This window comes from Chaetodon auriga, chromosome 1 (genome assembly GCF_051107435.1).
Source record: "Chaetodon auriga isolate fChaAug3 chromosome 1, fChaAug3.hap1, whole genome shotgun sequence".
Lineage (NCBI taxonomy): Eukaryota > Metazoa > Chordata > Actinopteri > Chaetodontiformes > Chaetodontidae > Chaetodon > Chaetodon auriga.
In genome coordinates this window covers 13168395-13185734 of record NC_135074.1, presented here as the reverse complement: position 1 = coordinate 13185734, position 17340 = coordinate 13168395, and the positions used below count along the sequence as shown (strand labels likewise).

The 17340-nt window shown below is 41.9% G+C and overlaps 1 protein-coding gene across 1 annotated transcript in view; it reads left to right on the top strand.

Moving 5' to 3' along the window:
* LOC143339160 (transmembrane protein 266-like) overlaps positions 1 to 17340 on the top strand; it is a 47069-nt gene that overhangs the window by 10166 nt on the left and 19563 nt on the right. Inside the window, exon 3 of the mRNA XM_076760274.1 lies at positions 3382 to 3573. Coding sequence (XP_076616389.1) covers positions 3382 to 3573 — 192 coding nt within the window. The remainder of the gene's footprint in view (positions 1 to 3381; positions 3574 to 17340) is intronic.

The following is a 17340-nucleotide window of genomic DNA, read 5'->3' as shown; positions in this document are numbered from 1 at the left end:
TTCCTGCGGCTTACTGTGTCACTATAGCAACAAGAGCCAGTTGGATTTGTTTTGTGTGATGTCTTTTGGAACTTCACACGGCCTCCTTAATTTGGTCTACGGACGTTAGATACACCTCTATGATACTTGAACTCCATCAAAATCTGGACACAACTGTTGTCATTTTTAGTCATTGATTTGTTTTGTAACCTCAGATTCTTTCTTACCTTCCAGTATATAGATCAGGAAAACTGCATCAAGCTTTATAGAACTGGAGTAAAACAACCATTAACAGAGCACTCCACCGATTGGCATTCTACTCATTTAACATTATTGACTCACAATGGAAAAAGATTAAAACAAATAAGGCAGAACCAGATATATTATCTTTTTATTCCACGCATGCTCTTCCTTGTCAAAACACGCATACATTACCCACAATGCAACTCAACGACAGACAGTTTAGTCAGAGATTTGGGTGTGTTATGCTAGCACCTGCAAATGAAGCCTCCAGCCACTAGCCTCCTTGTTAGGAGTGTTGGTTAATGACATTAACAAACAGTGTGTTTGCGGTTCACTTAGGTGCTGTTTGGTGCCTTGGATCAAAGAGCAAGAAACGTCGTGTTTTATAATTGTTAATATTCCGTATGTCCTTCCATTGGAAAGTTGTATTTGGCTGGTTATTTTCTTACATCCTGGTGTTAAGGTCACTGAGTCAGAGTTTAGATCTGATCAGCCTTGGTGACTTTGTTGATGTCATCATGATTCCCATAACCCACAATCCACGATTCTCTGCCAAACACACACACACACACAAACACACACACACACACCCTACAGTCACTCAGAGAATAGGATGCCCTCCAGCAGCACAGGTCACTCCAGATTGCATCAAAGGTCCTTTAGCATTGACATTATCACTGTATATTTTAATAAACTCTGGCTGTGATGTGGTTTAAGGTCGTTTGTGTGTGTGTGTGTGTGTGTGTGTGTGTGTGTGTGTGTGTGTGTGTGTGTGTGAGACTTGGGGTTTTATCTGTTATCTGCCTGCATATCTATCTGTCCTGTCCTGCCTGTTTACCTGTCTGTCCTTTCCTAAAGGTATGCCTGTCTGTCAGATTGCATGCCTCTCCTCTGAATGTTTTAGGTCACTTAGTGCTGCCTGTCATGGAAGTTTGAGGATGACTGAAGGAGAGGAAGTGAAGAATTCAAAAAAACAACGTGAAAAACTGTATCAGTATATAGAAAATGGCTGCTGGGAATACCCTTTGTATCCTCTCTGCACACAGCCATCACTTCAGTCACTTCAGCTTCTCCCTGTGTTTTGTGCCACAGCCATGAGGGAAAACAGAGCTGCAGTATCTTGATGAAAGAGTTTACTGTGCGTTCAGCAGCATCGTATGGCTTCGTCCCATCTCGTCATCTCTACATTTCCTCTTTCTTTTTGTGGTCAACCTTCTTTCCTCCTTGACCTTTGTCCCTCTGCTTACATTTATTTATCTTCACTCTCTTAGTTTTATGTATTACCTCCATTTCTCACTTCCATTTGTGCCCCTCTCTCCCCCCTTGTCTCTTTTACTCCCATCTCCTCCTGGTTTAATCCCAGTCATTCTGGTTCATTACAAAAAAAAAATAAAAAAATAAAAATAAAAAAATCATCTCTTATTGTTCCAAGCTGTTTTTTCTTTATTGTCCTTCTTGCATAACCCCTCATGTCCATCCCCGTTTTCTCCCACTCCATCCTCTAGTTTCCCCTCCCCGCTCACCTTTTTCCTGACTTCCTTTGACGTTTGAAGGAGAGTGGGGATCCACTCAGCTGACAAAGAGAGAGGCGATGACGTCACAGCAGACATGATACACCAGCATCTGCTCTGGTCTAAAAATACACACCACAGGGCACACACAGTCAGTCTGCAGCTGCACTCAGCATTTGTTTCCACCTCCACGCTCTACTGAGATGGCCCAGCTTTTACACAACTGGGGCTTGTGGGCACGCTGGGTTGCATGCTGCTGGCCTACAACTGAGCAGCCTTGATGCGTTTAGATATTAAGGTTTAAAGGTGGATAAGGGTGGAGGGCGGAGGCTTGCTGGTGTGAACACAGAGGAAGGTGGGCACGGTTATTAGGTTAACATCCAACCTGTCATTTGTAAATGAATTTCAACATATCTCTTGTTGAAATTCTCCTGTTAAATTGTTTAATACTTGTAAATTTTGTTGCATCTATGTGGCTTGACATTTAGAAAAATGAAATTGATGTGTTGTTTAAGTATTATCACTCCAACTGGATCCAAGTGCGTAAAAAATCACCCAAATGCACTTTCTATTAGTTGCTTTGGTCAGGTACAGTCTTTATTTACTGTGGACCACATCTCAGCTGTGATTCACTGCTCACTGACATTTTTATACACAGCAAAATAACCTGCCTATATTTTTTATTTTTACCTCAGAACAACTGATATCACCAAATTAATATCATTGTTATGGAACATTTAATTTTATACACAATTATGTGAAGTAATATCTGCTGTGATACTGATATTACTTTAGAGCTAGTTAACATTGTGGATGAGCTGTTGCCACAATTAAGTAGCTCAGTTTAATTTAGTAGCATAATTTGCAAGATTTGATCACGAAAATGACAAATTAACCTCACAAGCTTTAAATACTGGTGTAACATTGAAATAATTATTCTGATGTAAACCGTAGAATTAATACATCTCAGGTCTCAGCTGTCCTCAGTTTGTCTCTTGTGTCTCCTCTTCGTCTCCTTGTCAAGTTCTTCTTTTCTGTCTGTATTGTTTGTGTTATGTTGTTGTCAATCAAGCTTGTTTACTATGACAGCAGCTCACGCACACTACCTGCAGTAATCACTGTCTTTGAGCAAGGCACTGCACCTGCAGCTGCTCCGGTCCTCCGCAGTGGAGGACTGCGTGAGCGCTCAGTAGCTCCCTGGTGCTTGAGTGGGTGTTTGTGTGTAACCCTCTCTGACCCTGCGTTTACTCCCCGAGGCCGTCACTGTAAGAATGTGTTCTTAGTGAAGTTGCTGGGCTGAATAATTAGTCTTTTTTATCTGCACTGCTTTTGTGCTCAAACATTATTATACGCTTCTTCAACAAAACCCTTTCTGTCCTTTGCTTCTGCTCTGTTATCAAGGCTACATCTGCTACTTTTATGGTAATTGATGAATGTCCTTATGCTGTCGTTTTGATATTTAAACCATTTTAATATTTATCTGAGATGTTAAAAGTAATAAATTCTAAATTTATGGTAGTGGTGTGGTATAATATTTCTGCACACATCTGAGAAATGTGGTGGTTATTTTAAAGTAGTCTCTGACTTTCTCTGTTCTGTCTCCTCTTTGTCTTTGGTCTGTCTGTTTCTGGTGTTGGCATGCGACTAGGGAAGTGGAGCAGGCAGGTCTGTCAGACTTGGAGATCATCTCCCAGCCAGTGGAGGATGAGAACCAGTGCTTGGCTCCTCCGGTCCAGCTGGTGAGTTTTGGCTACAGAGATCTGCCCCTCGCAGCTCTGGACCTCTCGCTGGCTGGCTCACAGCTCCTCTCCAACGCAGATGAAGATGAAAACAGGGACGGGTGAGTGGAACTAGTGTTGAATGTTGAAGAGTGCTGTTCTATGTGGAGGACGCATTCGTTTTTTTTTGGTTTTTGGTTTGCCTCGGTGGCAAGCGTGAGTGACAGACTTGTGATCATTTCTTGGTTTCAAGCAGCTCCGGAGTGACAGCGATTTGCTTCTCTTAGCAGTTTTGGCAGCTGGGAGGTGTGAGCGACGCACTGGTACTTTCATTTGCTCCAGGTGACTTTTTTCTGAAATCATTTGGAAGTGGCACAAACACACACTCACAGTGCAGTTGAACAGATCCCTGCATCTTATGAGCAGTGATTTGATTGAGGGAATCAAAAACAACTCAACTCACTCTTCTGAAAAGCCCCATCGAACAGTAACGCCTGCCAGAGAGTATTGATCATCCCGATGTCCTGAGCTTATTGTGTGTGTATGTTTGTTGGAATGCTGATCAGATTTTGGTGATTGATCAGATTTTGACCTGTACAGTATCTCTGCTGGCTTCATATGATTCTCCATCCTCTCTTTCACTCCATTAAGTCATGACTGATTTAACATCAGTGTATACAAACTACTGAAACGATCTTCTATGAGATTCTTTAATTCTTCGTCAGCAGCAAACGAACAGCCTGCCTTTGGAGCAGCTTCTCGTCAGCGCTCAGCCTAAAGTGAGTGTTTTCATGCTGGAAGACGCGTCTCTCCAAAAGCTGAATGACGTGATTTAAACAAATATTGTGCAGTGAGATGATTGGCAGAGTTTGTGTTTCTCTGTCAGTTTCTCAGGCATCCTGTTCATATTGTGAGTGTCAATCTCACACGAGCGTCCGTAACAGATGGACAAAGTGTGGCGTGTTTGTGTGCTTGTAGCTCGCTGCAGGATTAATCCAGTCACTTTGAGCTCTAATTTGACTCTTGGTACTAGCTTAGTCCAGGGAGAAGGTTTTCTCCTTTTTACACATTACACAGTTGCTTATGACTGTTTGTAAAAAAAAAATAAATCACCAGGAGCAGTCAAAACTATTTAATTAAACAGCACCTGTGCTATTAATTTAATAAACAAACACCAAGATATTCTAATCACAAATCTAAAATGTGATGATTCTTGTGACATTACTCTTAAGCCTGCCATCTGGCATGAATTTTCAAAAAACCTCAGACCAGTTGAAATGCAAATTCATTTAAGATGCATAATAACTGTGGCATCATCTGATCCGAGATGAGTTATTAGATACATTTCATTTTGTGTGTAGGAACATTTTCTACACTAATGTCAAGGTTTGTCGTTAAAGAGTAAGTACTTACATACATAATGTGAAAAATGATTCAGAGTAAAAAAGAAAAAAAGAAGCTCTTCGACGCAAATTAGTATTCAGAGCTCATCATCTCTGCCCTCGGCCAAAACTTCAGACTTAAGAGCCAGTGACAGCAGCGGTGCGCCTTTCATTCTTACTGGTCCTATCTAAACATACAGCTCTACTATGGAGGTGTCCACCGTTCAAGTTCTCTTGGTAGCGAGTGAGCTGTCAGCAGAATGATGTGATATGATGTGATATGATTTATTTATGGATTGCAGACATAAAAAAAGTATCAGAGAGATAACATGATAAAGTGAAAACACTTACATCCAGCATGGTCCCAAGACGTTAAAGACGCAGAGGAGCAGCAGTGATGAAGCTCAGAGAGGCAGCAGGTGCGCAGCCTGTTAAATGCAATGACAGCAGAGGGAAGGGGTCAAGAGACGGACATGCATCTTATGGATGTGAGACCAAATACGCTGGTGTCTGCCAAATGGATGGAAAGGTGCTTAATACCTTTTCCTGAAAAGGAAGAGGAAAGTTGAACAGAACAAATGAAAGATCATCATGACCACCCATTGTTTATGTAACATTTACTCCACCGCCGGTGCCATGATTTCATCTGTTGCTGTCATATCAGTCCTCCAAAGTGGCCTCATTCATTGCACCTTTTATTCTATATGTGCCATAGACCATTTGTGAGCTCAGCTGCAACAAGGCTGAATTAAAATGCATCAATATAAAAGAATTTTTGGTAAGAAAGAAAATGTCACCCTAGTTAGATAAAGTTTGTGCCACGTGCTGAAAAGGTAGATTCTTGTTCTCTATGTCTGTCAATAGGTGCAGGAGTTCAGTTTACTCCTGGAGAGCCTGTGAAAACAGTCAAATGATGTCGTCTGTGGCTCTTGAGTACTGTGCTGCTCTATGAGTGCACTGAAATGTTTGACAAACCCTCCTTGTTGCAAATATTTAGTAATTTACCACCATTTAGTCAACCTTATGTTCAACATATCATCATATTTCCTGTTTTTGTGATACAGTATTTCAGTATGGCCCGATACTTTGCCCATTTAGCAGGGTTACACCTTGTGAACTGGACCAGTACTGAAGCTGCACTGTACGCACATGTCTGCAGTACATATTCAAAGGCGTGTCAACATGTTCTTGACAGGAACAATATTTATCCTGTTAAGATTATGGAGAGCAGATGGTGGAACCTGAAGCTGTTACCTACCATCATTTCAGACACACACACTCGCACACACGTGCCCCATCACGCTTGCATTAATGCCACATAGCATGCATGATTATCATCCATCATGCATTAAGTCTCCTTCCCCAAGTCCTTGACTTGCTGTCCCCATTGCTCAGTATTGCGCCCATTTATCATTAAGTGACAACCTCTGGGTTGTCCAGCGTCCATAAGTTAACTGAGATCAATTCATCATTTCAGTCTAAATATCCGCCCTCCTCCCACTGCCTGCTGACAATAGGAGCCTTTATTGTAAGTGACATTTTGCAGCGTGTGAGCCAGAAGCCAATAATATTACACTCTTAATTTCTTGTAAGTCTTTAATGCTGTCTAACTGTACATGCCGTCACATTCAATTATTTTATTGGGTGATCAAAAGCAGGCTGTTAAAGGCTGTACGGCGACAGAGTTCCAGTTGTTTGATGTCATTGATATACTGCTGTCTACAGTTTAAAGTCATTTAAACCCTGCAAATTGTCACACACTGTTCTTGACTGGTTTGTAGGTGTTTTTTTTATGATTTGTGTGATCAGGTGTCATTACTTGGTGTTCACTTTTTGTTTTTTATTTTTCCTCAGACTATGAACCTTGAATGCATCAGCCTTCATTGCAGCCACACATATGGGACTCAAGGTTTAATCAATTACGTCCCATAAACCTCATTTTCAAGATTATTATAAAGCATCAAGGTGTAAAGCAATAAAGATGAATTATATAACAACATAATATGCTCGATAAAAAAGAGCAAATAGTGTATTGATTACACAGGCATGAGAGCCATGCTCAACTTGTGACCTGCTGGTCGGGGTCCTTGTTTTTTCCGCTTTAACATGATGGTGTGAAATGCTGGTATGGCATATGGATGTGAGGTCACATCACAGCTGTCCTTTTGATTAGTCACAACATTAGCAGATTTTTTTTTCCACCCTTCAAAACCTGCTCTCTGTCCAGTCTTTCCATTCTGTCCAGCAACCGTGACTCAAACCTGGCTCTTTGCACAAGCTCTCACCAGGACACACATAAACACCATAAGCTGTAGTACAGCGTCCAATAGACGTACGCACTCACACAAACACACGGCAAATCCATATACGCTGCCTCATCCAAGTACTCCGTTTGACACCAAATCAGGTCTCACTCCATTGGTTCCCTTCAGTCAGCCAGTCATGGCCAGAAACAGATGGATTTCACAGACGCACCGTCAACAGAAGGCGGTGCCGACACTCACGCTGCGCTTGTATCACAACCAGTACACCCCTCATGTGTCCTATTTCGTATCAGGGTCAGTGATAGCATGTATTTCCATCCCCACGCATAATGGATGGATGTGAGTCTGTTTACTCTGATTGTCTTCACTGTCGAGGACTCGTGTCGTTGGGTAACACTTGGTGTACAGTGATGAATTATGCATGCAGCATTTCCTGTTGTTGCTCAACCTGTGAAATACCTGTAAGGCTGCTCAAGCTAAGAGTTGGCCAGTAACTGGGTCACAGGCCTGCTGTTGTTGAGTAATCATCAAAATGAGACTACCAATATGTTCAAATGAGCTTGGATATGAGGGCAAGAGACTTAAGTTCTCCTTCTGGTCCCAATGCTGAAAAACCATAAGAAACCTGGCTGTAACAAGCTCTAACAACAGATTTACCAGTCATGGCAATGAAGGGTATTTTACCAGTGAGCTCAATTTACTCAAACTGTGCTTAGTGCAAAGGGGTCACTATTTCATATTCAAGTCATTAGTGCGAAATGTCTGCCTATAAAAATGCTGCCAGTGGGAGTTGTAAAAGTCATCATTCTTTCTTTTAGCTTTAATGAAATTCCATTTAAATCCACCAGGCCTGAGCTCCAGCAATGTGCATGTTACATCTCCACTATACCTTAAACGCTATACTAATCTCTCACATTAATCACTATTACCAGGCCCTGTGTTTGGCCTCCTATTGGGAAGTTTCATTAGGATGTTCCGATACCTCTTGCTTTGTGAAAATAGAGGTGAAACATCAAGAATCCCTGCTGTTTATAGGTCTCGCATCATGTCGGGTGTTTTGGCCAGCCTGCGACACTTTAAGATGGAGTACAGAAACAGCGCAATGGTGAGAATCAGCACTGAAAGAGAAAAAAGTGAGCACCTCCTCTGACATTAAGGTACACATCATTAGATGAAGTGAGAGCGTCTCACTGAATGTGTCAGTCAGCCTGCTGCCCTCCAGAACCCATTTCTATTTTATTCTGTGGATTTCAGCACCGTCGGGCTTTCGGTGATTACGCCTGTGCCTCCTTCTCCTCATTACCGTATCGATCTACCTCTCAAACAGACAGCGGCCATTAGCCTCCTTTAATGACATTCACAAGCACCACGCCCATGAACCATCATCACGTTTTAAAGAAGGACTCCTGCAGCAGTGGGCGGCGCTCCTTAAGTCAGCGCTTTGACATCAGCTACCAGTGAGTTGATTTTGTTGGGTCATAACAGTATGTAAGCGCCATCAGGCACGTATCTGGATTTGCTGTCAGAATGCAGATAGGAAATGCTGGAGTGCGCCTCGCAGAGAGACCGATTGCCAAACTCACCTTTAGGGAAATGGGGCAGAGGAAATGAACCTTTTTTATGGGCGTGTGGAATGATGAAGTGAAGTTGAGGGAAGGCAAGATAGCGGCAGTGGGACAGCAATCCACAGCCATCAAAATGAAAATGTATGTGGGAGAGGCATCCATTGACTGCTCCACTGACTCTACCTGGGGAAGTGGATTGCCCCGCCACCCCCCCCCCCACACACACTCCTCTACTCCCGGTCTGCATTAGCTGGCTCATTGGCTTTCTGAGACAGTGAAGGAGCGTCATGAAGAAAGCTGTGCATGGGAAAGGTTTAGGCTTCTGTCGTGATGTTTGGCAAAATGAGAGTGTTCGCTCCTTCGAGTGAGAATGTCACAACCATGGTGGAGGTGTTTCATCAACATGGCGACGGCTCATTGGGTGAGGGGCGGAAGTTACTTTTGCCAGTAGTTTGTGAATCTTTTGCTGTCAGCAAAACTTTTCTCATCTCTTCTTGAAAGCAAGTGGGTGCAAATGAAAATATGCAAACATAATAGATATTTTCTGTTGCAATATGTTAAAAGCTGAAATCATATTTACCAGCTTGACGTGTATTTTACAGTTATTGAACTTGACGAGTCCCTGAAATTGAAACTCAGAGGAAAAACTACAGGACAAAAAAAAAACATCATATATTTACATGTTGGGAGCAAGAGGCAAGTCGACTCGCAGGCTGTATTTTTCCCTCACAGGTTTACAGATTGGATGCTAAATGAACAGAGCTTTGTGTTATTATGATTTGCCTATACTCTTCCAGCGTGTTTTATAGCAGGAAGCAAGCAGAGGGGGATTAATCAAGAGAAAAGGCTCCTGTGTCAAGCTGCCACGGTGTGATGAAGCACCTACTGTCAGCCATGTTTGCATATCATAGCCTGTAGCATTGTGAAGGTGGAGCTGACCTTACTGCTATCTCTCGTATAATGTGCTGCCCTCACTTCATATGGCGGCAAAGTAGTCACTCACATACAAACCCTCCTCTCGCTCGCTCGCTCTCTCTCACACACATGTACACACACATATTTGTGCATGCATGAACAGAAACACAGCACATAGAGTATTTATACATTGAGAGAGAGAGAAAGGGAACAAGGCCAGGCCTGAAAAGCTTTCTCACTGCACTACATAGAGGTTGTTAATCTAATCCTCTGTAATCATGGTTCACTTCATATTCCAGTTGATACTGGGCTGTCACATCTCATTAGGAACAATAGTGTTCCTTCATTGATGCTTCCGCACATTTAGATGGGCTCCTCTTTCTCTCTCTTTCACCACCTTTCTACATATTTCTGTAGTTCTCCTGATTTCTTCTCTTTGTTCTCGCTTCTCCTTCTATTCCCTCAGTTTCTTACTCTTTTCTTTTCACACTCACTGTCTCATCTTTTTCCATCCATTTCTGCCCTCGATTTCACACAAACTATGCCTTCCCATGCTGAATGCCAATCTGCACTGTAACTAAACCCAAAGCCAAGAAGCGGCCCGTGTTTTCTCATCGCTGTAAATCATGCTGTGTACACTCGTCAGCGCATCACACTGACCAAAACTACCGGAGGCACCTTCAGAAGCCTTCAGGAGCCTCTGGGCTCACAGTCCTGTTTTGAGGGTGAAGAAAGGTGGACAGGTTGGAGATTTCCAGCACCCGTCTACTGTATTGTTGCCTAACACAGTGTTCCTATCGGGAGAGACGTGGGCGACATTGTGGGAGGTGGTTGTTCTAGCTAGCATCAGGGGGCAGTTGCAGTGTTAGCAGTTTTGGCGTCATGGTAAGTGGAGTGTAGTTATTAATAGAGTTGGGCCCATCCATCTTCCTGTCTAGGAAAAATGCTGGGAGGACCAAGGTGGCGTGGGCTTGTGTTCAGCACTTTCATGGCCGCCCACTCTCCCCCTAGTCATCAAGCTGCTTTTGTTTGTTTGCTCACTTTTTTTTTTTTTTTTTTTAGGTTGAAGGGTTCTTTTGGTGCATTTCAGCTTGTCGTTGTGTAGGCTGCTGCTGGTGGAAAAAAAATGCCAGATGTAGCAAAGAATGCCAGCGAGGGAGATTTGAAGGGCCTGCCCTCATCTGTGGCTCACACTGATGGTGAACACCGGCAGCATGGTGACAACGAGACTAATCTTTAAATACAACAGCATCTGATCAGAAGCCATGTTTTGCTGATTTTTTAAAGTTTATACTGAATAATTATTTTCTAAGTTCAAAATTGTAATATATATAACCATCAGTCATGCAGGTATACTGTCACAGCGCTCTGTTTAACTTAGAATATAACATAGAATGCATGTAGCCCTGATGCTAAACTTTAAGGTAAAGCCAATCATAATACGATGCAACAACCACTTTTCAACAAGACACCCGCTGCAGTACCTGCTCAGTGGCAGAGAATATCTTGCTGCCAATGTCTGTGGTATGATACACAGATTAAAAGGTAAAGAAAAGGTCAGGGTGGAGGTGACGTGATGTGATAAGGGATAAGAGGAATTACCTGGGCTTATTATTGTCTGAGGATGAACACCTGGATAAAAATATGCAGTGCAGAAATATCTTAAGATTCAAGTTGCTAGACTGGTTCATCGGACCACCTCAACCCACTGTCACCCACCCACTGCCATTATAAGTGCACACCTGAGCAGTGGAATGATGTCACCTCCCATCCCAGTGATGGGTGTGTGGTTGCCAGACGCGGAGATAGAAGCATATGTTGCTGATACGGCTGTTCCAAATGTGCCGGCAGTCCAGGGTTAGGTACCAACACCAGATGGTTCATCTAAATCTGTAGTGAGCAAGAGGGGAAAAGAGGAAAAACAAGTGCTCCTTCTATCTGCCACCCACCAGCTTTAGGCCAAGGGTCCAAGTCTGCCATTTTGGAAATAACTTCTGGCCCATTTGCAAGTCTAGAATGTGGCTAAAGATGGAACATAAACATGGACCTTTGCACATGATCACAACCATCTCTTTTGTGGTGGGCATTGGTGCTCAGACTTGACCTTTGTAACAAGGACATGAACTAAACTTTGGCATTTGTGCATAATAAGGATATACCAACACTGACCAGAGTAGTATGTCGGTAAAGTGTTGTATGACAACATGAATGGACCAGCAAATCAAAGTTTGTCTGCCTGTCAGGGCCCGCAGAAGGAAATTAATAGCTTAGTCTCTTTGCATGAGATGAATGTTTTTTTGTACATGGTCCCTGACAAATAATGTGTTTTGTTTAAAAAAATGTTTTGAAGGGATTTTTAGGAACTATTTGTGGTGTGTAGAAGTTAGTTTGTATCTCTCAACATGCAAAACCAAAACAGCAACCATTTACTGTGAATTCATCACTGCGTTTTTACCTCACACGCTACATCTTTGTCAGAGGAGGGAAATAAAAGTCAAATGTTGAAGTCCTGCTTTTTGAAATAATGCATTCTCTGAAGGCTCTCACCTGGTCGAGCCAATTTGGCCCGATTTAATTAGAGAGCACAGGAAGTTGTCTGAGACGGCGACCAGAATGACCGGCCTCCCTGTTATCTCCCAGGCTTCTTAATTCCTCTGCCACAGGGATGACTGTTGGCCCTTGTAGTGTAGAAGCTAAATGTTCATCATCCATCAAATAGATGTTGTCTGTCTGTCTTTGTTGAAATTGATGTCAGAGATTCTCCAAATTATGAAAAATGTTGAAATAGTGCTTTTGTTTCATGATTCACTAACAATAGCGAGTGTGTTTGACCTTCCCATCCTACTTTTTTTGCAACCTGTCAGACCTAAAACTAAAACATTACATGATAATTATTTATTTGAAAAAAGTTTCAATACATAATATTAATTACTCTGTGCATTAATTATAATCATTAAATACAACATTCAGATAAATATCTGGTAGTTTTGATCCCCAAATCCACAAACAATGATGCAGTTAAGTAGAAAATCCCCACTGGCGGCCCATATGTTCATGTTTACATTTGCGTATCCAGATCATCTGTTTTGTATTTTGCCTGCCCTCGCATTAGCGGTGTCAGCTTTTACACATTTTTCTCTCTTTGCTGTCCATAGGCTGCACAATCGCACTTTTGATAATGTGATAATGGCCACAGAGAAATACCTCAGCAGCACCATGTGAAGCTCAGTTAACCCCCATCCTCACACTCAGCCCCTAATTCACCTTCAGAGACGACGTGCAGAGTGTTGGCAGAGTGGTTGATATTCACAGACAGGACAAGTGTGAGGTTGCTTTTCTGGCTAATAAGGGAGAGGGATCAAGTGCCGGAGCTAAAGCCTATTAGTGGAGTCCAGCTTGATGGCCTCGGTGCAGATGTAGGTAGATCTGTTTTTCTTTACCTCTGTATTAAAATATCATGTCTTTGGCTGAGAGGAGGATTGATTCTAAGCCCCCATCTTACCCCAAAACACTAACACTGACACTAACACTAACACTATGGAGGTTTAAAGGGTCAGACATAAAGCATATATCCAGAAATTTTCGGCATTATGGAGCTGGAGTCTTCAGTTCAGCAGGACACACTGAGGATAGTTGTGTTCAGTTGCTCTGTGGTAACACACTAATCACACATGTAAAGACCAGACACACGGACGGGGTCCCTAACAGACTCTTCAAGATCTTCAGCTTCTTGCAGCTTCAGCTTTCATCTTCTTGAAATGTAAATATTATTTATTATGAAATGCCAAATATATATTTTTTTATTGCCATGTACAATAATATCAGTAACAGTGACAGTATAATGGATTTCTGACAGGTAATTGATCAAAGTAGAGCTACAGGAAGTCAATGACCAAGCATCAGCTAACAACCCTAAAGCCCATGTTACTTTAACTCTGCTCGCTGAGGAATAGTTCAGTGCCTTGTTTTGAAAGCACCGTGCATGGTCTCATTAGTCTTTCTTGTCAATGAAGTCAAAATGCTGTTTTGTTTTCTTTGCTGCATCTTAAATGAGCTCCACAGTGGCTTCTCTTTTTGATCTACTCACTTCTGTCACCTCAGCTCACATCTATACCTCTTAGTCTATAGTAACAGTGTATTTACCAAGCCTGGCGCTGATTGGCTGCATACATATGAAAACACGTGTGGTATATACACATGCAGAATACAGAATACACCCGTGCAGGCACACACACACACACACACACACACACACACACACACACACACACACACACACACATTGACCTTCCTGTCCCCTTGTAACATACAAATGAGTCGTTTCCCAGCGTTCCCACAGGACTGCGAGGGTAAGCTGAACACCAGTTGCCCTTGTTCATTGTGTTGTGTGCATGAGGAGCCGCTCACAGTAAACTTAAGCCTGCAGTGCCGGACTTCTACCGAATGAATGTCCGTTACATCCAAGCCGTTGCCAAACGAGTTCACACAATGCTGATCAAGCCTTTCATCCCCTGGCAAATCTCTCCATACTTCACAGCATATTGGAGTTTTTAAATCTGGTGTCTGTGGTGACATTCCCACGCTGGTGCACCCGTAGTGATGTATTTTATGTCAACCAGCAATGATTGGTTTGCCTGAGCTGAAGAGGGGAGCAACCATAGTGGTACAACCCCTGCAGGTGTAAGCTTGTAGCTTCAAGTTAAAAATAATCTACATCACATGTATCTTTCCAGTAGGACAACGTATGTGGGTAACTTTTACTGTGATGTCTTTCAGCATGAGTTCTGAGGCTATTTTGTTGCTGTTAGAGGTAACCCAAAAAAGTACTGCATGTATAATATGGCATTAGATATAATTCAACTTTGGATTACCTGCCATATACTAACATTTGAAGTATTAGCGTCTTTATTTACCCAGCTACAGTACTACTGTACAGTATCAGCTATAGCTGCTATCATGACTTGGAGAGAAACTAAGAAGCTGTTATGTAACTGTCACACATAAACAAATGAACAATTTGAATATATAATACGCTTGCCTGACAATATTGTTGACCTAAGAAGGTAAATACTGTTTAATAATAATTCACCTGTCTTATTTCCCATCAGTTACTGCCAAATTTTTTAAAAATTAAAGTCGCTCTATCTTTGAGCAGAAGTCAGTACCTCAGAGATTTATATCCTGACTCCAGGGTCAGTCATTTATTCCTTTGTTTGTTTCCACTGAAAGTGCTGCAGGAGTTGTGGGGCTTGCTTCTTCCCCTGCTGATGTGTTGTGATCAATGGTGCACAGGCATTGGTAATGGGGAACCTTTCAAATGTAAAATTAATTACCTGCAATCTGACAGCATCAGGGAAACTCAGCATGTATTTTCTGCTTAGTTGGTACTCCCCCTTTTCCATGCTTGCTTTAGCATGAAGCATTGTGTATGTGTGTGTTTGTGTGTGTGTGTGCATTGGTTGCTGAAATGTGGAGCCTGCTGAAGACACATTTGTTTCTCGGGGAGGGTAGGATGCTGCCTGTCAGGTGAGACTGAATTTGCCATCAGCAGACTGTGATTTTACTTGAAAGGACACTCGTAATCCTTCCTTCAGGAAGAAGAGGGTCTTCTTGCACCTGTCCCCTCTCTCCTTTCCTGCTAAAAACAAATTCCACAAGCGCTGAAGTGTTTCTTGACAGCATGTTGTTTGGCTGTATATGCAGTGATTTTACATGGACAAACTGTGGGCCCTGTGCCTTGAAGCAGTGGCTGCAGGAAAATCTGGTTTGGCAATAACACAAATAAACGTGTGTTTACTGCCAGCCACTAAAAAAAACTCAAACTGAAGGGCAATAATCTATACCCATGTTCATGATGCTTTTTATGTCTTTGTGCCAGTGACAGTCATGGCTGAAGGCATTATGTTTTGTTGTCTGTCCGTCAGTACATGTTCGTCCGTCCATGCGTCCTTCCCATTCTTGTGAATGCAATATCTCAGGAACGCCTTCAGCAATTTTTTTTTTTTCAAATTTGGCTCAAATGTTCACTTGAACTCATCAGATTTTGGTGGTCACAAAACACATTTTTGACCATAACACAAGAATTCATACGCTAATTATGACAAAATTTCACATAGATGTCTAATAAGATAAAATGATGAAGCGATGGTCGCTGTGGTATCATAATGTTCTACAAAAACACTTTTCCATCCACTATTCGACACCATAACTCAGGAACAGAAGGCAGATTGTGACCATAACTCACATTCAGTCAGATGCTGAATTGATGACACTAATCTTGGGTATCTACCTTGAAACTGTAGTGATTGTGTAGATCTTCTGTAGCACCCATGTTTAACAATTTGTAACATGTTTGCAGCACATTTGAAGTCCGCTTTACTCCTCTGGAAAAACAGCCTCAAAGTGAAGACAGCATGTTTCTCACTGGAAATTGTTCACTGGAATCATACATGTCAATGCAGTATCAACTTCCATTTCACCAGAAAATACACTTAAAACCTTTTATTTAAGTCCTTCAAACTCTTCACTACATATATTATCTGAGTCTGGGCAGACATGGATGTAAAGTGCAACTTCACTGGTTGGTGGAAGCAGACAACCACGAGGTGGTAATTCTAGTTTAGTATCTTGAGAGTGCAGTCTTCTTTCATGTGGGAAATCATTTGTTTCCGTTTAGTAATTTAAGACATCTGTGCTGTGAGCTCAATGTGGCGTGCAGGAAATTCCTTTAATTACAGAAACACATTTTTTCTTACATTCTATACATTTGACAGGTGGCCAGCAGAAGGTATCCCATGCTGTTTCTGCTGATATGTGACTAATGTAGCACAGCTTGAGGAGCTGAGTTATTATGCTGAGATTTATTATTATAAGTTTGCTTTTGAGTCACTTCCTGACCTCTGCTGGTCAGAAATTGCTCAGTGCAGCTTTAAAAGTGTTGATGTGAACCAGCATTCTGTTGGTCCATCTATTGAGCTGATTGCCTTAAAACTTTCTGCACACATTCGTGTTCTACTTTAGTGAACCTGCAAAACTGACAATCTTATCAGCCTCAGCTGTGTGCTTAGTGCTAATTTGCAGAATGATCAAGCTAAAATGCTGAACTAAGATGCTGAACATGGTAAACATTAGCCTACATGCTAAACATCAGCAAATTAGCATTGCTTATGTTAGCATCAATGTGCAGCCTCACAGAGCTGCTGGTGTGACTGTAGACTCTTGTTTAACTAAACTAAACTAAACTAAATGCTGAATTTTGTTATCTTGACTGAGCACATTGTGTTTTATCTCTCCTGTTCTCTGTGTCTCTCGGTGTGGGTGTGGATTCACCCAATGAAGTCACATTTCTTGCAGAGCAGTACAACTAAAAAAGTATCGCGATGATCTCACTGAACTTCTTCATTCACATTCGCACCTCTCATCCCAAGAATAGTTGTCATCAGCACTTCCAAAGCACCTCAAGTGATTAGCCAATAATAGAACGTCAAAGAAAAAAAAAACCCTCATGACTTGTGAGTAAAAATATAAAATTAAAACAGGCGTTGCTCCAACTCATACCACACAATTCATTACACTTGATTGAAGATCAGTTTGTCAGGAGCTGGATATGTTGTTTTGTGACAAAACTAAACAAGGAAAACCAATTGAATCTCCTTGCTGTGATTTGTCAAAGCACAGAGAATACAACACCAGTAGTACAGTATGCTCTTCCTCATTGTTTGGACTTGCAATGTTGTTTATAATGAACCAGAACTTTTATATTT